This window comes from Lissotriton helveticus, chromosome 8 (assembly GCF_964261635.1).
Source record: "Lissotriton helveticus chromosome 8, aLisHel1.1, whole genome shotgun sequence".
Classification (NCBI taxonomy): domain Eukaryota; kingdom Metazoa; phylum Chordata; class Amphibia; order Caudata; family Salamandridae; genus Lissotriton; species Lissotriton helveticus.
The window spans coordinates 1,325,208,680-1,325,235,978 of NC_136069.1; the positions used below are offsets into that span (position 1 = coordinate 1,325,208,680).

Here is a 27,299-nt window from a genome sequence, read left to right on the forward strand (position 1 = left end):
TCGTTCTGAGGTGCTCTAACTGTATTTCTGAGGCCTGGCCTCTTATATCCACATTTATGACTTTATTGCAGATTACACATACATGTTTAAAGCTTTGATGTACGGAAAAGACATTCTCGGAACTCCCCTTTGGGCCCGTTCCCACACACATTTACAGTTAAAGTCCCCACCCTAGTCACAACAGGTGATGAGCATCGCGCAGCTGGATAATCCGCCGATTCACGGAATGTGGGGAGTTTGATCGGATCTCATGGGGTGGGGGGCTTTGATCAACCCGGGGATTCTTTGATGGGGGAAGCTTTCTATTGTACGGGGAGGGGCAAGGATGGTATCGGCAGAGCTGGGTGTCGGCTTGGGAACGGGGAGGAAAAAACGGGCACACGGGGAAAAAGGGGGTTTGCATCTAAGGGCCGGAGATCATGAAAGGAAAGCAGGGAGGTGTCGCGCTGGGAACAGGATGAGGGCCTGGGGCAGAGCAGCGCCGAAGAGGGGTTTATGACTCAAGGCAGGTGCAAGCAGGGGGTGGTCAGCGTGCAGGCTTAGCGAAGGCAAAGGGCTATGTCAGGGGCCAGCGGCATGCAAAAGGGTTTGTTCTGATCGGGGCATCTTAAAATGGCGGGCGCGCACGACAAAAGTGTGGCATCAGGGAAGAGGCAAGATGGCGCAGATAATGTTCACCAAAACGCACTAATTTTCCACAGATTGGTGGCCCCAAGAATTAGGACTCTGCCCTGAACCCAAAGAAGTGGTACGGGATCTTGGTATTATGATCGAATGTGCTCTCTCCATGAAAGCACATGTCAACCAAGTATCAGGTATCTGCTACGGTATATTGCAGAAACTCCGGAAGATTTTTAAATGGCTACCTCTTGAGTCCAGAAAGCCTCTGGTTCAGGGATTAATTATCAGTCGTCTGGATTACGGTAACACAATGTTCGCCGCTATCAATGAGAGTCTACTGTCAAAACTTCAAACCCTCCAGAACGCCACCGCACGTCTGGTGCTGGGCTTGCCCCCCAGGTCTCCATCCCTACCTAACCTCAGAGAGTTACACTGGCTGCCTGTACGCCAAAGAAGCCAATTTAAAATCCTCAGTATAACGCACAAACTTCTCCACGGCATTGGGCCTTCTTACCTAGCGAAGAAATTGGTCCAATATAAACCCTCCAGAACTCTAAGATCCAGTTCTCAATCCCTCTTAGTCCAGCCTCGTGTCCGGACTTCGAGAAATGGATGTAGATCTTTCTCCTACATAGCCCCTCAACTCTGGAACAAATTAACTCCCCATCTTTTATGTTTCTCCAATCACTTGGCTTTTCGTAAAAACCTGAAAACTTGGCTCTTTCCTAATTAAACTTCTCTATTCCCCTTCCAACATGGATGCTGTCTCTTACTCTTCTGCCTAGCGCCTCAAGACCTTTTGGTGATTATGTGCGCTATATAAGAGCATTTGACTTATTTGACTGACTTTGACTTATGTCAATGTCCATGAGGAACAGCCCACAGTCCGAAGAACGGGCCATTCTGAAGAAGTCACTCCTCAAAGGGACACTGTAGATGTGGGAGGATGGCAGAAGCAGGCATATCCGTAGTTCTCCCCCACCAGCGGCCCGTTGCAGGGTAACACTCAGAGGTCACCCGCTGACCGGTCGCCTCCGGAAAGGCCAGAAGCCGGTGTCATGGCTATCTGTGATGAGGTTCAAGGTCTAAAAGCTGTGCTGCATGTGTCCCTGTGTCCTTTTTGTGGGGATTCATGCCTCTCCTTTGCATCAAGAAGGTTAGGCATTTGGTAGGAATTCTCTCTAACACATCCGGGCTCTAGGCCGCTGTGTTAGATTGCAGAAGCACGGAGAACCGGGCATTCCCTGTCTGGATCATTCTTTATCTTCAGGGGATCGAGATTGCAGGGAAGAGTTACTCCAGACCGGATATGACTGATAATCTCCTGTTTAGCCTGGGAGGAGTCCCGCTCCCAGAGACGCCTCCTGTGCTTAGGCAGGGGAGAGTAAACCATTCCAGGCAGGGGGTTTCTGGAGCGCCCATTTTGAGAGGGAGGATCCCAGTCTTCAGGATCCAGTGGAGGATGGAGGAGTAGTTTTGCTTCGTTCAGTGACCGGAGGGCACATCGTTTGCCATCTGAGGTGAATATGAGGACAAAGGAATGGCCCCACTGATATTTGATGTTAAGTTCATGAAGCTTGTCCGTGACAGGTTTAAAATCTTTTTGCCTCCGAAGGGTGGCAGGGGCTATGCCTTAAAAGATTTGGATTGAGTGGCTGTTATAGGATAAGGTTGTGACTCCCTGAACCTTTTTCAAGATGGCTTCTTTTTCAGCGAACAAGTGGACCCGTGTGAGTATGTCGGGGATGAAATCCAGGCGGTTTCTGTGGCCCGGAACCCGATGTGCTCTGTCCAGGACGGGTTGAGATGCGTCTTCATTTTCACGAATCGCCTGGAGAAGGTCTGCAGTGAAGGCCATGATGTCTTTGCCTTCCGCACCATGGAAAACCCCTCTGATGCATAGGTTGTTACACCTACTTCGGTTTTCCAGCTCCTCCTGCGTGAGCTATAGGCTATTGTTTTGGTCTTCTAAGTGGGCAGTCTTTAATGTGATGGCACCCAAGCCCTCAAGTCACATCAAGCTGGCCGGAGAGGCAGTAGCGGCTGCTTAAATTCTAAAATGGTGGTGCGAAATGTTTGACCCGCTTACAGGCACTGTGAGAAACCAGCAGAGTGTGAGTTTCTCGCACTGCCTGCAAGTGGGTATAAAAACAGGGTGATCGGAACATAAAATAGCCATCTTACCCACTACCACATTGTCACTTTCCTCTTCGATCCTGCTGCAGTAAAAGGCTGCAAGATGGAGAGGAGTCTCAGAGCCACTCCCCTAACTCTTCCTGATGCTGCTTTCATGCTACTGCTATTACCCAGCATAAGAGAAGCACCAGAATTGGCTGGAGTGGGTTGCCTCAACACTTCCAAAGGAACAAGAGGCCTGTACCTGCTCTCTACCCAGCTGTCTAAAACAGCTGGGTTGGAGAGGTTTAAAATGCACGTCAGGCTGGCCGTCGTGAGACAGCTGGCCAAATTGACATGCACACTTTAACCTTAAGTGCCCACCACTGCTGCTGCAACTCAGGAAGCAGTGGCCCCACCTCGCCCTGTTGCTCGGCTTGACAGTCGGGAAAAAATTAAATGGTAATAAATTACCTTTATTGCCATCTTATTTTTAGACTCTGCAGCATTTTATTTAGTGGAGTGACACTCCTCAGCCCTAAAGGAGGAACTGCTGCTGCTGCACAGAGGCAAAATAGGTATAAAAAAGGACAGGGGCTGTACTCTGGCCCCATCTAGTAGATTGGTATGTAAACTACTACCAAACACTCTAGAAATATCCTGTCCAGCACAAGCGAATGTAGGCATTGATTTGTCAACTAACTGCACAGCATTAAATCACTTTACAAGAACAGGCCCATTAAAGATGCAATGCTTGATTCCCTTTCCACCCCATGCACTTTAAACAACAATCCCTCATTCATTGGTTATTGTAAATGCCATTTACATGTTGATCAGACTAGATTCTTCAGCCCTTCAGGCATTTTGTGAATGTAAATGTCAAGTACGACCTATGGCGTTTTCCCATGACCATTGCCGAAAATTACCATTTCATTTGTACAGTAGTTTTATGAATTTCACCCAAGTAAGAGTCAAACTCTTTTTTAAAGTGTAATCAATGCCAGGGTAGCCCTAATCTTAAAAACATGGAGTAAGGCATGTCTGCAAGGCAGCTCTTATTTAGTTCAACATCTACTATTGTTTTGGGGTGAGAGTCTTCATTCAAATCAGAAATATCATGGTGAAAAGTTGCCTCTGCTACCAGCAATTGTGCATTATAAAGCATTTAATCTGGCAAGACACACAACACCAAGATATCTGATGAAGGTATGCTATGGATCCAAAAGTAGTGTACTCCTCTCAATTTATGTTGTTGTGTTAGATAATGCAGAGAAAAAAAGTATACAGGAAAATACACTTTTGTAAAGATACTAACCTGTCAATGTGTGTTTAACGATGTTAAATGTGGCTCTTTGGCTTCTGAGTAGCATCCATGAGCTCCTTTAGTCATCAATGCCATAACTCACCAATTCATCATTCCATATATGTAGTCGTCCATCCATTTATCTACATGTTCACCTATTGCCTCATTCTTAGATTCATCCACTCTCCCTTTTCCACACAACCCACAACCAATCACACAAACCTGACAAACAGTAACTTTCACTTAGAAGAAAGCCAGACTTTTTGCCTTTGGAGCTATTTGTGTTACTTGTTTCTTAGATTTATTTACTGTTTTACTGAAAAGTGTCGATTCAACCAGCCATTTTGTTAAATTAAATACGTTTAACAATTTTCCTGCAAACTCCAAACTTTTTGAAAGCATGTATATGCCTATTTAGATAAATGCTGAAAGTGCATTGACCATGCTCAAAGCATGTTTAGTAAGTGCTGGCATTACATCAGCACTGTCAACTTCAACAAGCATTGGCAATGCCATTAGGTCTGGGTTTAAAAAAATGTTTGGTGATCATGTGCAATATTACGAGTAGATAGCGTGGGAATGGCTATGTATTTTTGTAGAAGCAGAGAACTGTAAAATTATATTGTTGTAGGTTAAATGGTCAGGTGACAGTTGCACTGTCAAGCCAGACCTAAAACTCAGTAGCAGTTAATGACTGCCCTCCTTCCATCTGTGCTGCTGCCAGAGAAAAACACTGAACATTATCTACTTATCTAAGACAATTTAATAGCATGTGTGTGTGTGCCCCGGAAAGTTCAACCTCAGGCAGTTGGATAAATAAAGAAAATGATCACAGCTGTGCAGAGATCAAGCACTTTTTTGTGGAAGCACACAAATTCTGTCCAAGCAAAACATGTACTCCTGGCTTCCAACATGTAGGCACAGCTAAAGCCTCTCTCCTGGTGTTCTCACATAATTGTCTGGATACAGCTTGCACTGTCAGGCCAGACCATAAAAAGGAATATGTTGGCAACTTTGCGCATGTTAACGTCATTTTTAAAATCCCAATTTGAAAAAGTCTTCATTAGAGGCATTTGCCCTGGATGATCCTGCATGTAAATGCGCTGTTGACCGTCTGTCTTTTACGTATTCTAGTTCTGGCCCCGTGATGCTATTCCGCTCAAACCTATATTTACAAATATAAACATATGATATATTGGATGTCTTCAATTGGCCTGTGGTGCAACAATGAGCTAGCAAATTATCAACGGTGACCACAATTTCTTCAGTAAAAGAACTAGTTCCTTCTACATCTAATTAAAAGCAAAACAACGATATCAAACTATTTCTCAATGGTCAACATGATTCTACGTTGTCCTTCATTTCAAGGTCTCACAAATTTCCTGAAATTTGCATTAACAGGCGTTTGCACGCCAATATAATAAACTACAGATCTGACCTCTGGAACACAAAATGTCTGGTAACTACTGCAATGCACCACACAGTGGAGTATCTGTATTTACCAAGTGTGGTGATTATAGATCATTTCCTGCTCTGCTCGGTGAGACCCTTACAAATTATGGGGTTACCTGACCAGTCGTAGGACAGGGATTTGCCCCATGTCATTTCAAACGAACATCATTGCCTTGATTTCAGCCAGGTCCTTTCCAGATAAAGGCTCACAAGATTATTTTCCATGTTTGGCAGAGGAGTAACTCTAGTTTTTGAAACTTTAGGATAATAACACTGCAGCCATCCTGTTCTATGTGTGTTTATGACCCTTCATGAGTTGAGTCTTCTCACCGTCTTGAAGTCCTTAATCCCATTACACAGTGACAAAGCGCTTACCAGAAAAATAATGTTTGAATTTTGGAGAGTCACTGATATGACTTCCTTTAATCATACCCAAGATCAATAAATAATACAGATCATTTCCTCTAATGTTCTCTCTTCAACTAGGTATAAAGTGCATATGGTTTTCGCTTAGCACCTTGCCCGCAGTTTATTTGTGTTTTAAAGAGCCATATCATCCAGATTCAAGTTGCATCACGGCATTTACAATTTCCTGTTTACCTGTGTGTCCTGGTCCAAGTAGGCAAAGCCAACTAATGAAATGATCAAAAATGCTGACACTGTGTATCCTCTGAGAATACCTTGACCCATACCATATTTGAATTCTGATCCTGGTGAAAACACAAACAAATACGATAAAACACTCGAGGCACCCAGGACCACAATATTTAGTAAGCAGGAGCTGAATTGGTGAACATGCACACTCCATATGTCATGAAATGTTTTTTTCATCACATTATGTGTTAGGGCATATCAACAAACATACACATGATAGGATCAATTGTGCTGAAAGCTACAATGGCGTAATAATGCTGCTTCCTGGAAGAATCACACTGAATTTCTCTGATGCTGAGGGCAATAGACAACACTAAAAGGACAGACATGCTCATCGATAAAAATGTTCATCTATAGCCATTGCTTCTTAGAGAAATGTCAGTAAAATGGTCTGTTTTGTGAAGGAGTCATAGCATATTAGGAGATCATCTACGTGTCCCCATTGTTGTTAGTGGTATGCTGTACTGCAGTAGTCATACATTCATGTTGCAATGACTTCTTGAAACTTTGTTTTGCAGCCAGTACACTATGAAGAGAAGGACTGGTGTGAGGAGCAGTATTCAGGTGGATGTTACACTTGTTACTTTCCACCAGGAATCATGACTCAGTTTGGAAGGTATGCTGATTTAGATTTCATTGGGCCCTATTCACTAAGGGAAATTTGTATGTGTACATCTCCTCACATGTGGAGTTACACCTACACCTAGGTGTAAATCTACTCGCCGCTGGAATTTACTATTTCTGTGTCTAGATTTTCACATAGATGAACACTCCTGTGACTGATTTTATGAGTGAAAAGTTACTGTTAGTAATTTTTCACATTTTAAATAATAAAACATATATATTTTGTAATTAACATCAATTGAACACATTTCTCTCACTCCTATTTACCTAGGATTACCACAGTGACAAGAGACAACACTCCATCACTAAAATTACATATGAAGACATTATACTTATTTTCTAATTAAATAAATAAATTAGATTGTTAATTTAGATTGTTAATTTTTCCTCCCTACCCCATGCAGTATTATTTGTGTTGGATGTGTCACAGACTTGGATGCAAGCTATGTATTATTTCATGTGTTGTTATTAAAATATAGTATATTAACTTGTTATGTATATTAAAATAACAATTGGATTTTTTAAATTTTAAAACCTTATTCAAATTGATGTTAATTTAATTAAAGTTTTAGTTAAAATGCTATGTTTTATATTTTATTTCATCTGTTTCCCTACGTGTTAGTGTTAGTTCCTGTCTCCATTGATTTCTATTTAAGGGTGTTGCAGCATGAGTAATTAGCCATGTGTGGCACTTAATTTACTCCTAGGCTGGGCTGGGGTACATTTAAACCTGTTTTACTGACAAAACACACATGAAAATACTCAAGCCCAGCCATGGAATAAATATAATGTAATAGATTCAAATGTATATTTTTGTGAATTGTAATGTTCTTACTCTTAAGTGGGTATGTCTTTGCATTAGCATGTCCCCCCATAAACCACTTGTTCACTTTTTTTCAACCCCACCTATTTTAGTAATTATTTCCAATTTCTCCCCACCCACCCTCAGTCACTCCCACACTTGTTACTAAGTTATTGCACTTATATATTGTTGGAAATCTCCACCAGCGCAGAAATCTCCCAACAGAAAATATAGAAGAGGCAGATACTCTGCCCGGAGGTCTCTGAAATGTATATAACTTTTAAATTGAGTAGCAACAACTACAGTAAACTGATTGGGACCAGTTATTAAGGCAACCCTCTAAATATTCTACTAGTGTTCATTACTGTAGTAAGTAAGCAAGTACTTTCACAGTCATAACTGTTTGGCACTCTTCAAGTTTTGGGAATGGTTGTTTATGTGCAGTAAGGTGTCCCTTCCTGCACATAAACAATCTGAAATGGCGTTTTGAAATTTCTATGAGTGCTGCTTAATGGAGCACACATAGAAGTTGCAAAACGTTATTTTTATTTTTAATGAATGGCACATAAACAATCAATGGCGTTTTGCTATTTCTTTGTGTGCCACACAATGCAGCACACATTGAAACAGCAGAAACGAGGAGAAATTATACATTTTTCCTCATTGAGCCATGGGAAGACCAGGTTTTCCCTGGTCTTAATTTTGGTGCTGCCCCATATTTACGCCACCCTTGTAAATATGGGGCAGTGTGAAAATCAAGGCGTGTTGCGGTGGAACGCCCTCCACGACACCCATTGCCCGCCCCTTTCACGCTAAATATAGTGTGAAAGGGTGCCTCATTCAAAAGGCGATGTTAAGCCATGTTATGTGGCTTAACCCCACCTTGTGAATAAGGCAAAGCCCCTGTTGCCACCACAAAGTCGAGAAAAGTGACATTGTGATGGCTATAGGGGCTTGTAAATATGCCCGCAGTGTTCATTTTACTCCTGAGGGGATCCTAATGTACTTGCCCTTCTTGGTCGAGACTCAATACATACAGTTCCACTAAGCACACTCCCTCCACTGCTCACCACACCACATCTCTGAGAGGACTCTTAACCGGTAATCCCATAAAAAAAGAGGTTTATGCCAAAAGCACGGTTTGACCTTATGATCTTTCGACCCTCTATTGCCAATTCCATGGGCCTTTCATGGCTGGTTAAAACCTGCCACTTTCTCAGTCTACAAGGCCTGATCAAGTTGCTGTGAAGCAAGATGGTTGTCCTCTAAAAAACACCTACATAGATTAATAATTGTTGGCTGCCCTTCTAGTGGGTCATAACAATTTACTCTGAATATTTTAAATATTGAAGAGGGGTGGAATCTTCGTATGTATAATGGTATTGCAGAGGCCTCACTTTCCATCCTTAGGTTATTGGCATTAATATATTGCCTGAATAACTTCAATTAAAGGGATTCTGCTGTAAAAACTAAAAACTGTGAAATTCACCAGTTCATCTCCCAATGCACTTTCAATGAGTGTGAAAGGTTGCTGGTGTGTGTAAGAACTGACTTCAACAGTAACTGGTGTGCTTTGGGTGTAGGATGGGGTTTTATTTGGCCAGGGCAGCCAGTCAACAGCCCTATCCATAGTGTGATCAGCATGACCTTAGGCCATTTTGGGTGGAGGCTCAGTCTATCAGACATACACTGCAATTACATCTACTCCAATATGTGCATTGGCTGTGTTGCCATGGGGTTCAGCTTTGCCCAGAGTTCACTGTAGTAGGTGAAGAAATGAGTAGAGAGCATTGGAACAGTTGTGATTGTATTGGTTCAGTATCACTGGTAAATGTCCTTTATAACGTTTTGAGCCAGAACCATAACATTCTTTCTACCGATGTTTTGTTAGGAAATGTATTTTTTTCTCACAAATGTTATTTGCCTTCTGAATACCTAATCATAACCTTGTGAAATGCATTTTTCTGTATGGTGACCTTATTTAATGGTATACGTTTCTCACGGGAAACGGCCATTACAACGAAGCCTTTACAACGAAATCGTTAACCACGCATGCAGTACAACGCATGCGTGGTTAACACGAAAGCCTTTACCACGCATACCTTTACTACGAGGTTTGTAGTAAAGGTATATGTAGTAAAGTAAAAAAAAAAAAAAAAGGGGGGCTTGGGGGGTCTCCCCCCCAAAAAAGAAACTCACCTGAAGTCATGTCGGGTATCAGCGTCGTTTAAGAGAAAACGGAAAATAAACTTCCGCTTTCTCTTAACGACGTATGACGTCACCATGCTAGTAATTGTGGTAAATGTAATGCGTGGTAAACGAATTCCGTTGTAACGCATGCGTGGTAAAGGCATGCGTTGCAACGGAATTCGTTGTAACGTCATATATTCGTTTCTCACTTGCCAAAGCACAGAGCCACTGAACATGGCCTTTGGCTAAGTACTCTTGGTTGTGGGCACAGGGCATGCCTTTTGTCCTTTTCGTATGCCCAGCCACAACACCCACTGTCTCTGCTGTGTACATCCTTCAGCTGTGCTCAGCTGGTTCTGGGTGCAGGGCCTGACATTTGATTAGGTGCTACCTGAGTCCATAGAACCCACTGTTTAGGCCTTCTGCCACGCACAATGGACACTGGGAACAAGGCTTAATGTTTGGCCACACCCTATGCCAAGATCTATACCACCCAAACATGCTACGCATACCCTTCAGTGATGTGCAACATGTACTTGAAGCAGGGTCTTTCGTCTTCTCTATTTCCCCTGATTCCCCTGTGCACAGCCTTTGACACTGCACATGGGATATGCGCACACGGTGTAGCCGTTGGATGGACAATGCATCTAGTGAACGTAGTTTTGGAATCTTTGGCCGTGAGTTTTGTGCTCTGGGTGTCGTGTCTAGCCTTCTAGCCTTTGGCTGGGTCCTGCACCTTGCCTCCATAACTACAGCGCCACCTGCACAGAGCCTCTGTCCATGCACGACACTGTGGACTTACTTTATCAAATGTATTAATTGTTTCAATGTCATTCTTGTGCCCTCTTCAGATCTGGAGCCACGAATAGCAAGTGTATGGAAACATAACTTTGAGGAGTTGAAGCACCCCGCTATATCTTTTCCCAAACCTAATATTTCAAAATCTGTTTTCTACCAATTTAAACTAAAGTTTTTGCTTCATAACAAATTAGGTGTAATTCTGTTTATTTGAGGAGATTAAAATTCCTATGACAGCTCTTTAACTTTGACTCCACTTTCTGAGTGGCCGATCCGCACGAATATTGACTTACCAATACAAATCTTAATGTGCATATTGTGCATTAAATATAATAGAAATGTGTCAAAGAGTGACGAACTTCTTAGCAAATAAAAAAAACTCCTAATCCATACATTCATATGTAACAGCGGTATGCCACCGTTTTTAAAAATTAAGATTTTGATTCTAAAATGCAATTTTATCAGTTTGAACTTGTTTGTAATTTTTTAATACATTCTACACAGAACTTCCTTCAAGGACATCACACCTGCCAGTTTTTTTGTATTTTCCCTTACCGACTTTTCTTGTCCCCAATATAGTTCAGATCGGGTTTGTTTATATTTATGGCTGTGTTCTAAATTTGTTTCAGTAGTGACAATTGTACCTTATTTTACGTTCTTTGTACATGTACTTCTGTTTTCTTCGTGTCTTTCTGGTACATGCTCCTTTCTTTAAAATCTCACTACAAATGTTTGTACTAAAAAGCACATGGGATACTCATAAAAAATGTGACGATGTGCAATATATTCCTAAAAGCAATGCTTTCCCTTTTTTGACATTGACACATTGTTTTAAAGGGTAATTCGAGAGCCCGTTGGCCGAATATACTTTGCTGGAACAGAAACAGCGACGCAGTGGAGTGGCTACATGGAGGGCGCAGTTCAAGCCGGAGAAAGAGCAGCTAGAGAGGTACTAAAATATGACAAGTGCTCAAAATGGAGTTGACTTTTAAAAATTCATTTGCTCTAGCATGCAATATTTACCTCTACTTCATCTATGGCAATGTCATTTTCAAAGAGATTTGGCAGAAAATGTAATACCTGCAGAACAACAAGCAACCAGACGTCGAGTATGGCTACTCTGTGAAATTAAAGTGTGAGTGTGAATGAGATGCTAATAAATGTTTTACTAGTTCGGTCACTGAGCGAAGCCGCTTGCCAAGAATTCTACTTCTCAAAAATCACAAATGCAAACCATCCTACTGGTGGAAGCACCAACATCACACTAGCCTGCTCTGTATGCACCAGCACCTGTCAATGCAAAGACCTCTTTGCTGGGAACTCTGTAGCCCAAAAGTCTCTGAGACAATTCACCTGGCATAAGGAGGGATGGGTATGACAAAATCTCATTGGACCTATTTTCATGGTGAGGCCTAACCCAGCCTGGGCGCAAAGCAGGGTGAACACACAATGAGCTCTCCCCAGCTTCTCACCTTAATCCCTAAATCTGTGCAGTTTCATAAAGAGGTAAAGAACACCAATTTTCCTGGATTCTGTCATCATTATTTTGATTTTTATTGAATACATTTCTTTGGAACACATCATCACTACTTGTTTCAGTAGCAGCCAAACAGCTGACATATGTTTCGCCACAAAATGCTGCTTCTGAGGACTGTTAACCTCTTCCGTGCTCGGGACGGAACCACACCGTTATGAGACATGGGCGGCATGTGCTCATGACGGCGTGGTTCCGTCCTGCTGCGGCTGCTCCACCCACGTGGCACTGATTCCCCGCCTGTGCGTGCGAATTGATGAGCGGGCGTGGTCATGACGGACCACGCCATCATGAGCACATGCCACCTGTGTCTCATGACGGAGTGGTTCCTTCACGAGCACGGAAGGGCCGCGCTCACCCCCGCACTAGGGCAGAATTTGTGCCGTGGCGAAGGGGCTAACAAATGTAAGGCCAGATGTATCATTCAAAAGAGCGTTTTGCGATTCCCAAACAGCAATTTTTACTGAATCTCTATTTGGGAATCTGAAAATGCAATGTAGGAATCGCAAAAGATTTTACGATTCCTTAATGTTACCTAATCACGGTTTGGTAAATAGTGAATCGTAATAGGTAATATGACTCCATTCGTTCCTAATGGCTAAAAGGCCCATAGGTGCGAATTGTTTTGAATTAGCTAATTCGCGATTACCTAATTGGTAATCGCAAATTAGTGAATGCAAAGCTAAGGGTGCCTGGGAGCCTAAGGCCCCCTGAAGAACCCCCAAAATTTAAATTGTGCACAGGTAGTCCACACACACAGGCCCGAGGGGCATTTGTGCTCAACATGGCACTTTTAAAAATGCTTTCTGTTCTTTTTTTAAATTTTGCACATGGTTACCATCAACTTGAAGTGAATTGAACTGTGCATTTATGAAAGGCTTCTTACATGTGCATTAGGGAATCGCAAATTGTGATTCCCTTTTTGCATTCGCAATTTAGGTAATTTAAAAAAATTGCGATTACCTAAATTGCGAATGCAAAGCCTTTTCATACATAAGGAAAGGCCATTTTGCATTCGCAAACGGCCGAATTTTGGGATTTGCACCATTTGCGAATGCATAATACTGTCACACATCTGGCCCATAGTATTGAAAATTTCAAGTTTTATAACATCTAAAGAGGTTTAACTGCAACCAAAATTGAATAATTAATCTCACTATATCAGGATGATAAGAACAGTGCAAACCACTGCATTCACTACAAAAAAAAACAACATTCTATTAAATTGTATGCTCTTCCAGATCTGACGAGTATCTAGGAACAATAATTTAATTATTTAAAATACAAATTTGAATGCTAATAGAAATAGACCTGAATAAAAAAATAATTAGAAGCCTGATACAATATTAAAAATCCCAAAAGAGGGGGCTGATAGCTACAAACTCATCTATCAACACAAAGCAGTTTCATATTGTAGAGATATAAGTTGCATAGCACAGCGGAATCAGAGAACCAAAGCCCGGCTAAGGGTTATAGCCATAATTCAATATTCGTCCATTCTATACATCCCAAATTAGATAATTACTGAGCACATGGTATATCACATGTAAAACGATGAAGATAAATACCTAAGCATACATTTATAGTAGTGGGCAATATCTTGACAAAAATCAATCTAATCTCCACTATATTAAGCCTCAAAATCACTTTTTAGTCTGAAATCAAATTCGACTTAATAATTATGCCATGTTACGGCAGTTGCAATATTAGGAAAATGGATAATAAATGAATAACCTAACAGTATATTTCCAATTGAAAATTATTCCTAGATTTGAACCCAAAAAATATATATTTTCCATTCATTCATAAGATTCATCAGCATGCTTTATATTTTAAAGAGGGTATTTCAAATTTCCACAGCAAAATAATACAGAATGCTGCTAATTGCGAACTCAGTTTTTGTGTAATATTATATTGCTCCAAAGTTTGGATGTAATAGAGCTTTCGTTTTTCCGAGTAAATTACGGTGCAACATATGTTTTTTAAACGGTTACCGTCATGTCTAACTACTTAACATATTATTTCAGATACTGTGCAGCATGGGGAAAATTTCGAAGGGGGAAATCTGGAAACCAGAACCAGAGTCAATGGTACGTATCCCTTCATATGATATTAAACCACTTATGTCACAATGAAGTACAGCAGTGCACAAGTCGAATTTTAGTAGTGAAATACTACTGGCCAGTAATGAGCATCACATGTGACAGTGTATGCCTAATGGAACACATCTCACATATTTGAAATCACTATTTCCCCAAAAGATATACAAGGGGCTTAAGTCTCGCTGTGCTTGTTACACAGTTCTAAATAGGTATAAAGGGAAATGATTTAGGGTTTGGAAGACGGCATACAAAATGTGGCAGATATCCTGTCTGTCCTATTATAAGTGACATAGGCTTTAATGCACTTGTAGTACAATGGACGGGATATCCAGCATACTTGTGATGGAGTACCCGTATTCCAAACTGTAAATAAGGCCCTACGTCTTGGCACTGCGCAGTGGCGGCTCCCCTGCTACGACATAGTATAGTCGCCCCACTGCTTTTTTCCTGTGAAACAAAGGGAAATTAAAATGATAATAATGCGTTATTAAAATTTTATTTTCTCCTACTTACGCAGCTTTACGTGATGGGGCGGGGGAAGAGGAGGAGTGGTAGGCAGCACCCTCCTAAGTGTGCAATGACTGCTTGGCCAGCCCCCTTGGAGCCTACGTGGCTAACATGCCCAGGCCTCCAGTCAGCGTCCGAGCACCAAAACACGGTGCTCAGACCAATCACAGTGCTGCTGAGGCAGCATTGTGATTGGCTGACGGGGAGCCTGGGTGTGCTTCCTGTGGCCGAGCGAGGGAGTACTACGAAGGAGAGACACATGAACGAAACCCACCCAACCCCCTACCTCGGATCCGTGTCGGCCGCCGCTGGCACTGCCTACATCACAGGGGCCCGACTACCTCTGATATCACGTGAAAAAGAAAATGCACTTGCAGACATGACACAGACACGCACCCATGACTTACACACCACAGCCAACACACATGCAATCACAGAATGCAGGCATATATACACAGGTCATTTCTTCCCCTCTTAGCCATCTTCCTGTCTTCCCTTTCCTTTCATCATCTCCTTCTTCCCCCTCTTCCCTACTTTGCTTTCTTTTCCCTCTTTCCTTTCTTGTATTGCTCACACTTTTCCCCTTTATTTCCTCAATCTGCTTCTTTATTTCCCACCCTTCACCATGGAAACTTACAATCTTTTGGCTCTGCAGTGCTTATTACACTGGCCAGTTAGTGCCAATATCCTTTATACATCTGTCATTGAATGCAAAGGATGGGGTAAAATGCTAAACAATGGTGCAGCCTATATATCTTCCCGCATAACAAAGAAAAGAAAATCCCAGATCCTATAGTAGTCAGAAGACTGTTTTGCCCTAATTCTCAAATATCATCTGAAAATGACTATTGTTCTTTAACTCAAACTCCACAGGACCAGAGAGAAAAATGTTTGAATTGCTTTATTATCAAGGAATTTAAGAACCCTTCCCACATGTCTCCAGAGGCACAATCCTGAATTGTTTGCCAAGAATTCTTTGTATATCTAGAGCTACTCAGTTGCTCTGTTTTTGTATGGCGTTTGCTGGAAATGGGGCACATGTTCACACTGATGCCCTTTGCCAAATGCACTTCTATAACAGGAAATCCGACTGAATGTTATTTTTGCTAACATTGTGAAAGGATGCAATTCTACAGAATATTCTCCTATGAAACAGTAGACTGTATTAAGGCAAAAGGACTCCCCAGTATAGTATAATTCCACTGTAAGACTATTGGAGGGAAAATATGTAACGCAATCTTTACAGCGCTGAACGGGACAGCGCAGGTTGGTACAATGCAGGTAAGTACTACGTGTGCCTTTTTTGGGGCCTGTTTACAACGCAGTACTTTACCATGCAGAGAAGTCTTTTTGTCTGACATATTTTTAATGTCACTTAAAAAAAGAGGGGTTATTTGAGGGTTAAGGAATGGGCTTCTTAGCATTGATGTGCAGGTAAAGAAAGGTTTAGGGAGGTAAGATTTTAGGGTTGAGGAGCGGATAGATATGCAGAGAGATAAGGGTTCTTTTAAGGTTCATGGGTGGGCAGAGGTAACAGGAGGTAAAGGATTTTTAGGGTTTAGGGACATTAGGGGTGTTTTCAGGGTTTAGGATGGGTAGAAATAAAAGAAGAAACGGAGATAAGGAGTTAAGGTAAAAGGGACTATGAGAGAGTTTATATATACATATGAATGTATTACAGAGTAGAGGTAACTACATTGTAGTTATGATTAGGATTCACAGAAATAGGAACTCCTTGGATTTGTGATTGGTAATAACTTTGCAACTTTTCAGACCTATTCTTTTTTCTACATTGGTCAAAGATGCTAAGTTTTGTGGTGATTAGTTGGGGTGCAAAGAAAAATGGGGTGAGTTCCCAAAACACATTTTTCCACCAATACATTTTCCATAGAGTTTTTAGACGGACATAGTAGCAAAATGGCTGAGCAGATGTTCATGATATTTAGCAGGAATATAGATTATGGTGCGGAAGGGCCCTTTTTGTTATTTGAAGTAAATTGGTTCAGTCGTTTTTAAGTAATAAGGGAAAAACACTTAGTGGTATATTGGGTCACAGTATACTGCAGTAATTTTATGGTATAAAGCGACACATAGCGATGACAAAACTAAATATTACTGACTAATTAAACCCTCTCCAAACTATAAATGCAGCCATAGTCTTTAGACCACACTTTGACTTTGTTCTGGGTTTGAACTTTTAATTTAGCTATTACTGGTTTGTTAATCAATCAGAAGAAATTAGGAACTTTAGCAAAGTTTCTATAGGTAGGGAAAAGTATTTTAGTGTTTTATATATCTAAAACAATGTTTACTAAGGACTGCAGTTCTCCCTGGAAACTATGTAGGTACCTATTTAAATAAAAAAATAAAAAAATTAAAACTAAAAATCCAGGAAACACCACTCCACTCCACTGTATTACATGCCACTCCACTGTACAACACACAACTTAACTCTACGACACTTCACGCCATTGCACTGTACAGCAAAGCACTCCACTCTATGACATGGCACTTTGCTCTATGCCACTCCACTCTAAGACACTGTATGATATGCCACTCCTGGGTTCTCTACGACACACCACTCTACTCTACAATACTGTAGTCCACTGTATGCTCCTCCACTCTATGGCACTTTATGATACACCACTCCACTTGCCTCTATGACAGGCCACTCCATTCCACTCTTACACGCATCTCCACTCTACAGCACTCCACTCCACTCTACGACACTCCACTACACTCTACGACACTCTACTCAGCGAGATACCACTTTGTTCTACAAAGTGCCACTCCATTCTATGCCACTCCACTCTATGCCACTCTACTCTACGTCCCTCAACTCTAAGACACTCTACGATACACCACTCTATGACACACCACTCCACTCTACGACATGCCACTCCACTCCTCAGTATCTATTGAAATCTAAAAAAATATTTAAATATGAGCAAAGACACTCTATGACACACCACACCAGTCTGACATCCCACTTTACGACAATCCACTCCAGTCTATGACACACCACTCTATGCCATAGCACACCAGGACATGCCACTCCACTATATGACTCGTACTCCACTGTATGACACACCACTCCACTCTACTATATGCCACTCCACTCTATGGCATGCCAGTCCATTCTGCACCACTTCTACATCACTCTAAGAATCTCTTTTTTTTACAGAGTATTATTTAGTGCGAACGTGACCCGAATCGGGTATCAGAGCGCTTTACATAGCACCAGTTGCATTACATGAGGTCACATTCATTTTTTGTTAGGCACGGGGAGATTAATTTGAATTTTGAATTTGAATTTAAAAACATTTATACAGCGCGCGTTTACCAGGCGGTTTCATGGCGCTAGTGGTGGACAATGGGCGGCAACAACAGAAGGGATCTAGGTCAGGTAGGCTTGCGTGAAGAGGAAGGTTTTGAGATTCTTCCGAAACAACAGATACGACGGGGAAGTGCGCAGAGTAACAGGGAGGGAGTTCCAAAAGGTGGGAGCCAATACAGCAAAGCTCGATCCGCCCGCTTTCTGTTTTTTAAAACGGGGGATGGCAAGAAGGGACGAATAGGCGGAGCGAAGTTCTCTGCCAGGGTGATAAGGCTTAATGGCAGAACAGATGAAATCGGGAGCAGTGCCCGATCTGGCCTGATAAGTGAGGCAGCCAAGTTTAAAGAGGGCGCGCTCTTTTATTGGGAGCCAGTGCAGTGTTTTGAGCAATGGGGTGACCCGATGGTATTTGGGCAAGCCGTGGATCAGGCGAGCTGCCTGGTTCTGCACCAGTTGCAAACGATGGATCGCATAGGCAGGGGCCCCATTGTAGACTATGTTGCCATAGTCTATACGAGACAATACCATGGCCAGTACAATTACTTTCAGAGCAGGGGAAGAAAAAAAACGGGAGACTTTCCTAATTATTCTAAGGGAAAAAAAACAAGAGGAAACCACGGAACTAACTTGTGAATGGACAGTGAGTTGGGAGTTGAGGAGAATCCCCAGGGTTTTTACTTTGGGCACAGGGAGTGGTGGAACACCCAGGGAAGGGGGCCAAAAGGAGGGGGACCATGGACTGCAACCACCTCCGGTCAAAACCAGCTCGGCCTTGTCTGGGTTGAGTTTGAGGTGGTTGCAGTTCATCCAATCATGAATGAACGTCATTACTGTCTGGACGTTCAGAGCAGATGAAGATGAGTGGGTTAGATTGAAGATTAGCTGGAGGTCATCCGCGTAGTTAAACACGGTGACCTCCAGCTGCTGTAACATAAAAATGAGGGGGAAGATATAAAGGTTAAACAAAAGGGGGGAAAGTGAAGAACCCTGGGGGACCCCGCACTCCACCTTGCGGGAGGCCGCAGCGTAGCCAGCCAGACGGACCGCTTGAGTTCTCCCAGCAAGAAAGGACTCAAGCCATGAAAAGGCCAAGCCTTCTATGCCCGCCGCCCTGACACGGTGGAGGAGGATGGAATGGTCCACCGTGTCAAAAGCGGCGGACAGATCTAGGAGTATCAGGGCTTGCGGAAGGTTGGTGTCAATACCCTCACGCAATTTGTCCATTACTGAGATGACCACTTTCTCTGTGGAGTGCATGGGGCGAAAGCCTGGTTGACAAGGGGAGAGGCAATGATTTGCCTCAATGTGGGTGGTCAGGGTAGTGGTGATGTGGGTTTCGAGAACTTTTGCAAGGTAAGGCAGGAGTGAAATGGGACGGTAACTGGAGGGGGAAGATGAGTCGGCGTCGGATTTTTTTAGAATTGGTATAACAATCGCTGATTTGTGTGAACTGGGGACAGAACCGTGTGTAAGTGAGTCATTAAGAAGGGTCAAGGGAGGTGTAGGACAAGCTGAGTAAATTACATTGAGAATACGGGCAGGAGCAAAGTCCAGGGGGGAGCCAGATTTGACCCGATGAAGAAGAGGAAGGAGAGTGTCATTAGTTAATAGTGGAAAATTGGTTAGCTTGACAGTAGTGATGGGTGGGGAAGGAGTGACAAAAGTGGGGGAGGGCTGGGGAATGTTGAGTTTAATTTTGACCACTTTATCTATAAAGAACTCATTGAGCGAGTCGCAGAGGGACTGGGAAGGGGGAATGGTGGCCGTGGCTCTGTTTGATGATGCTAATTCGTGAACGGTGGAGAAAATTTCCTTTGGTTGGGACTCAGCTGTCAATATCCTGTTGGTGTAATATTCGGTTTTTGCCTCTAGAATGCCCTTCTTGTAGGTTTGTAGGACAGACAGGTAAATTGCCTTTTGAACGGGATTATAGGTGCTTCTCCAGGTTCGCTCGCCCTTCTTGCAGCTAGTTTCATTGCCTTAAGGTCCGGTGTAAACCAGCGGTTGGCTGCGTGGGCCCGTTTGACTGTGAGCCGCCTTAATGGAGCGAATTCGTCGCCTACCGCAGTAAGCCAGTGGTTAATGGCAGTCAGCTGAGAGGTAGCTGGGAGGCCGGACACGTCAGGATTGGTTTTGGCCAAAGCTGAGCAGAGAGAAGGCATGTCTGTTTTGCCCCATTTCCGGACCCAGATATTTTTGGGGAGCGGGAGTTTGACCGTGGGTGCCAGTGCGAGAGAGAACGTGATGGTAAAGTGGTCCGACCACGAGCATGGAGATATAGTGGGGGGTGTAGATGGAACATTCAGTGACCAGATTTGGTCAAGTGTGTGACCATGGATGTGGGTGGGGCTATGAATCAGTGGCAGGAAGTTTAAACTGTTCATGAGATTGGTAAACTCCTTAGATTGGGGACTTTCTGCAGGGTCACTAGGCCAGAAGTTAAGGTCCCCTAGGACCAGTACCGAGGAGTTATTAATTACCAGGGTAGCCAGAAGAGTCTGGATATTGGGGAGAAATGAGGGGGTAGGTTGGGGGGGCGGTAGATTAAGACAAAAGTGAGGGGAGCCAGGTAGGAAGTGATTTGTCCAGAATCACAGGATGTTCAGCGTCATTGCCGAGACTCGAACCCAGTTCACCAGATTTGAGGTCGATCACCCTAGCCGTTGGGCGAACTTCTCCCCCCAATTTTTGACACCTGACACATCACTCCCCTGTACTGTGCGACACGCCACTCAACTTAATGACAGTCCAAGATACTGCACTGTACAACACACCACTGCACTGTATGACACACCACTCCACTCTGCACCATGCCACTCTATTCTAGGGCACTCCACTAAACACCATTCCCCTCTAAGACACTCTACGATTCTTCACTCTATGACACACCCCCCCACTTTATTCTACGACCACCACTTCACGCTGCCCGACTCCATTCTACAACACTCTACTCCACTTTATGCCCATCCACTCTATCTCACTGCATGAACCCCACTTCATTCCACTCTATAACATGCCACTCCACTCTAAGAAATACCACTCCACTCTTTGCAAGTCCACTCTATGTCCCTACACTCTAACACACTGTATGACATGCCACTCTATGACACGCCGCTGAACTAAACTTACGGCACGCCACTCCACTCTAGGAAACTGCACTCCACTCTACGACACTCCACGCCATCCACTGTATGACACGTCACTCTTTTCTACAATATGCCACTCCACTTTACACCACTCCCCCTTACACCACTCCACTGTACACCAGTCCACTCTATGCCCCTCCAATCTATGCCACTCCACTCTATGCCATTTCACTCTACGCCATGGCACTCTATCCATAACACTCTATGCCATGACACTGTTCCACACTCCCACTCTACGCCAGTCCACTCTATGCTGTTCCACTGTACTCCTTTGTACAACACACCACTTAAATCTATGACCCGTCACTCCACTCTATTATACGCCACCACACGGTACAATAAAACACTCCACACCATTCCACTCTGCAACATGCCAATCTACTGTACATCATGCCACTCCACTCTACAACATCCCATTCTAGTCTTGGGCACTCCAGTCTATGCTCCCCTCTTTAAGATACTCTGACATGTCACTTTATGACACACAACTCCACTCTAGTCTCTGACGTGCCACTCCACAATACACTATGACATTGTATGTCACGAAACTGTATGCCACAACAATGTAGGCCATGATACTCTATGACACAAAGCTCTACAACACTCCACTCTGCGGCACTGCACTCTATGCCACTCCACTCTATTCCACTCTACTTTATGACGCACCATTTCACTATACTGCACTCCACTCTATGAGACGCTATTCTACTGTACTCTACGACACTCCACCCTCCACTCTATGGTTTGAAAGACAATTTTAGAGAAAGAAACATTGAAATTCAATGAAAAAACAAAGGTTAAAGATTGGTTGTAGTTAGGAAAAATGTATTTATAAATGTTATACAAAAGAGACTTAAACAACACAAACATTAGAATTTCTAAAGTTAGAGTTATTAATGAAAGTTATAATTTGCTCCCCACATAAAACTTACTAACTATAACTAACCTTAAACTTTTTTTTATCTTTCATTGAGTATATATATATATATATATATATATATATATATATATATATATATATATATATATATATATATATATACATATATATATTCAAAAATTGGAAATCCACGCTTATAAAGAAGGAAATCATCCGGCACTCCAAAGAGGGTATTTTATTTTCAGGCTTCTTAATTCAAGGTTAACATCAACGCGTTTCGGGAGTCAAGCTCCCTTGATCACGAATATTTTTGCCGCCATTGCGGACTACTTAAAATACATACAAGTGGTAGTAAACAGCGTAAATGGACATATAGATCATAGTAAAGCTCTTACACACTGCAGTGGCCATTTTAACACTTGTTACAAAATGTTTCATTCAGCATTGAAAGGACGTTCCATATCACATTAAATACCATATATTGTGTTTTTAGGAACCTCATATTCCTCTTATACATTATAGAGCCAATGGATGAGTAATCAATCAAAGTAAAGTGCAAGTGCGCTTTAAAATCGATTCCATTTCCTAAAAATATAAACACATGTTAGGGCAAGTGCCCAAAAACTAACTAATATCATTTACGTACTTTTTCTACTATTCCTTATCACATGCTGACCAACAAATTTTAACATTTAAACATAATTGTGAACCATGAGACAGCTGACAATGAATATCAGATTATTGCATGTTACTTTATCTATACGAAAAACTTTTGATAGATGGAATGTGAGCTTTTTGATAATACATTTGAAACATCCTTATTAATTTCATAATATATATAATATATATATCACCTACTGGCGGTCGCCAGTAGGTAGTTATAGTTTGGACTTATTTTCCATAGAAAATCTGCAACATTCTATTTGCATTAACTTTGGCGCCGGTTGACGAATCTTCGCAAAATTGTCAAAACTAATGGACAGCTCCGGTACGCTCCTATCCTGAAAGTCTCAGGGTGATTTGTCAAGCGGGGGCTGAGAAAAAGGGGGGCCCCAAAACGTGTTTTCCCAATGCAATTTTCCATAGGAACCATTCATCGCGGCTGCAGCCTGAATTGCTGAACGGAATTACACCAAACTTGGCAAAGAGGTAGTCCTTGGTTCAGACTCGTGCCTTTTGCTTATATGGTGTAAATCCGTTTTGTAGTTCCTGAGAAAATCACAATTAAAAGTGCATATATATCTATGGCCACGCAGGATCCGCGCACCCTGCCGAGCACGAGCTGTATGCTAATTGGCTGTCAGCACTCCAAACCAGGAAATGTTGGCAGCCACAAGAAACCTAAATAAAAAACGTGCAAAACACGAAAAGGGGGCAGGGTAGAAACACCCTGACCCCCTAGGCCTGTTCAGGGGGTCCCACAAGGAACCCCAAGGCCCCCCAAAAATAATACATATTTTTTTTAATCGGCAAAATCCGCGCATCCTGCCGATAAAAAAAAAACGAAGTGCGGGCTCCCGCGCTTCTTCGGTAATTGGCCCCGGCCACCTCCCCGGGGCTTTTTTTAATTATGTGCGGGAGCTCTCAGGCCCCCCCCAACCCTGGGGACTGCCACCCCCGGGGCTTCTTTCAATTGTGTGGGGGGGCCACGCCCCCGCCTTTCAGCACTCTGCAAACGTGCCCCCCCAGTATGCGCCAGGGGGCTGCGTTGCAGAGAGGTGTTCTGAGGCCATGCCCCTTTTTACACTTCTCTGCAACGTAGCTCTGTGGAGCATAGTGGAGGTAGCTGGTGGGCTAGTTGCACCGCTGGGACCCTCAGGATTCAAGAGGAGTTACTCACCCAACTTAAAACGCGCCACGGGCGCATTTGAAAAGTGGTGAAGGGAGGGGGTGGGGCCTGAGTTCACATGGGTGCAAACACACCCTGTGGCGTCGTTTAAGTTGGGAAATTAATTCCTCATCAATCTTGAGGGTCCCTGGGGGCTAACTAGCTCACCAGGTACCTCCAGTAAGCGCCACAGAGCTGCGTTGCAGAGTGCTGTAAAAAAGGGCATGGCCTCTGAACACCTCTCTGCAACGCAGCCCCCTGGTGCATACTGGAGGTACCTGGTGGGCTAGTTGGTCCCCAGGGACCCACAGAATTGAGGAGGAATTAATTCTTTAACTTAAAACGCGCCACAGGGCGTGTTTTCACACATGTCACCTCAGGCCACGCCCCCTTCCTTCACCGCTGTGCAAACACGCCCGTGGCACATTCTAAGTTGGGGAATTAATTCTCTTTCAATACTGAGGGTCCCTGAGGGCCAAATAGCCCAACAGGTATCTCTAGTATGCGCCAGGGAGCTGCGTTGCAGACAGGTGTTCAGAGGCCATGCACCTTTTTACACCTTTCTGCAACAAAGCTCTGTGGCACTTAATGGAGGTACCTAGTGGGCTAGTTTGACCCTAGGGACCCTCAGGATTCAAGGGGACTTAATCTCCCAACTTAGAATGGCCACAGGGCGCGTTTACACAGTGGTGAAGGGAGGGGACGGGGCCTGAGGTGACGTGTGCAAACACACCCTGTGGCGCGTTTTAAGTTGGGGAAAATCTTCCCCTTTAATCCTGAGGGACCCTGGGCGCCAACTAGCCCACCAGGTGCTACCAGTAAGCGCCATTTCTCTGCGTTGCAGAGAGGTGGTCTAGGCTGTGTCCCTTTTTACATATCTCTGCTACGCAGCTCTGTGGCGCTTACTGGATGTACCTAGTGGGCTAGTTGGACCCTAGAGACCCTCAGAATTGAAGGGGAATTATTTCCCCAAACTAAAACGCGCCACAGGGCGTGTTTGCACAGTTGTGAAGGGAGGGGATGGTGTAGGAAAGTGGCTCTATATATACTGGACCGAAGTAAAATCAGCTGAACTACGAGTTCCGATTTACTCACCTGTTATCAGGAGAGACCTCAGTGCTGCATCTTTGGGCCCAGCATTATCCTGAAAAGTAATTGTAACCGTACTTACCAGTAACTTGAATTTCTTTCCATAGGCTAACATTGACAAATTTCACTTGGAAATTCTTCTAAGTGTGGAGTTTTGGACCTTTAAAATATTCACCTAAAATCATCCGAACAACGAATTCCGATTTACTCACCTGTTATCAGGAGAGAACCCAGTGCTGCATCTTTTAGCCCAGCACTGACCATGAAAAGTAATTCTAACCGTACTTTTCCGTAACTTGTATTTCCTTCTATAGGAATCCATTGTCTGGTTGTCATCATCAGAAAAGTTTCTAAGTGTCGATTTTCACAAACTACAAATATTCCTTAAAAATCGCCTGTATAACTTAAACACATTCTTCTAAGTGTGGAGTTTTGGAACTTTAAAATATTCCTCTAAAATCAGCCGAACTATGAATTCCGATTTACGCACCTTTTATCAGGAGAGACCTCAGTGCTGCATCTTTGAGCCCAGTACTGATCCTGAAAAGTAATTCTAACCGTACTTACCAGTAACTTGAATTTCTTTCCATAGGCTAACATTGACTAATTTCACTTGGAAATTCTTCTGAGTGTGGAGTTTTGGACCTTTAAAATATTCACCTAAAATCATCCGAACAACGAATTCCGATTTACTCACCTGTTATCAGGAGAGAACCCAGTGCTGCACCTTTTAGCCCAGCATTGACCATGAAAAGTAATTCTAACCGTACTTACCTGTAACTTGTATTTCCTTCCATAGGAATCCATTGTCTGGTTTTCATCAGAAAAGTTTCTAAGTGTCGATTTTCACAAACTACAAATATTCCTTAAAAATCGCCTGTATAACTTAAACACATTCTTTCAACTGCTTACAGGAGATGCACTAGTGCTGGATCCAGGATCCACTACTGAGTAAGAAAAAGTAAAGAGAACACTACTTACCTGCTAAGTAAATTTCCTCCCATAGTATATCATTGGTGATTCTATGTGAAAAAGGTTCTAAGTGTCAACTTTTAAAATACAATAATATTCCTTAAAAATCACTACTGTAATCAAAACTATTTTACTCAACTGTTTACACGAGATGTCCCAGGACTGAATCTAGGATCCAGTCCTGTAGTTAAAGCAGTAATCCATAACATAATTAATTGCATTTAACTATAAATTCCCATTGAGCTCAATGTTGCATCATGTTTAAAATTAAGTTGCCCATTGCAACAACTGTAACTACTGTACTTAAAAGTCTATTGCCTATTTGCAAAGTATTTAAATGAAAGTAATTCATTCTGAGAAATTATATTTTGTAATGTAATATATAATGTAACTATAATGTAATTTAAAAAATAAAATGTCTAAAAATAAAGTATTTTTTTAAAATGAAGTAAATCAGTATAAAAAAAATATAACAATTAATACATTTAAAAATTGTCATTTACAAAACCTTTGAAAGACACTGAAAAATCCCTAGGTTTCAGACATGTTATAGTTAGGAATTAGCATTTAAAAAACCTTCAAAAGTCACTGAAAAAACCATAGGTTTCAGACATGTTATAGTTAGGAATTAGCATTTAAAAAACTTTAGAAATTCACTGAAAAAACCATAGGTTTTAGTGGTGTTTTAGTTAGCTGGACATTTCACTCGTACAAAACCATTGAAATTTCTCCGTTATAGTTAGTTCTGCTAACTATAACTCACACGTCCGCTATGCTGATGACTGTCACATATTAGATCACTCATGACATGGTCAGTGACATCACTCATGACATCACTGATGACATCTCAAATGACATCACTGTTTACATCATCCTTGTGATAGAGTGGCAGACCTCCTCTCACCCTAATATAACCGTTGATACATACATTCAAAAATAGAAACTAAAACGTTCAAAACAATGGACATACCAATACTAGTTACAACAATCTATTCAGTAATTCCAAGATCTTCATACACATCCACTCATTCACCATCAGTCTTATACAGTCACTCATACATGTACTCACTCACCATATGTATTCATACACCTATACATCCTGTTACACACCGCCACTCATCCATAGAGTTACTCACACACATAGTCACTCATGTTAATAAAGAATTAAACATCCATTTACTTGCATATACAGTAATACACACACCACCAGTTACTTCTACAGAAACTTACACATACTTAGTCTTTTAAACAATCACTTTTAGAAACACATACTTATTCATACAGGAACTCTTCCAATCTCTCACTCTCACATATACTCACGTATATACACCAAGACTCACATTTA

The 27,299-nt window shown here is 42.4% G+C and overlaps 1 protein-coding gene across 1 annotated transcript in view; it reads left to right on the top strand.

Moving 5' to 3' along the window:
• Window positions 1–27,299, top strand: part of LOC144773341 (amine oxidase [flavin-containing] A-like) — a 667,192-nt gene that overhangs the window by 637,437 nt on the left and 2,456 nt on the right. The window contains exons 12-14 of the mRNA XM_078658306.1: window positions 6,664–6,761; window positions 11,397–11,508; window positions 14,121–14,183. Coding sequence (XP_078514432.1) covers window positions 6,664–6,761; window positions 11,397–11,508; window positions 14,121–14,183 — 273 coding nt within the window. The remainder of the gene's footprint in view (window positions 1–6,663; window positions 6,762–11,396; window positions 11,509–14,120; window positions 14,184–27,299) is intronic.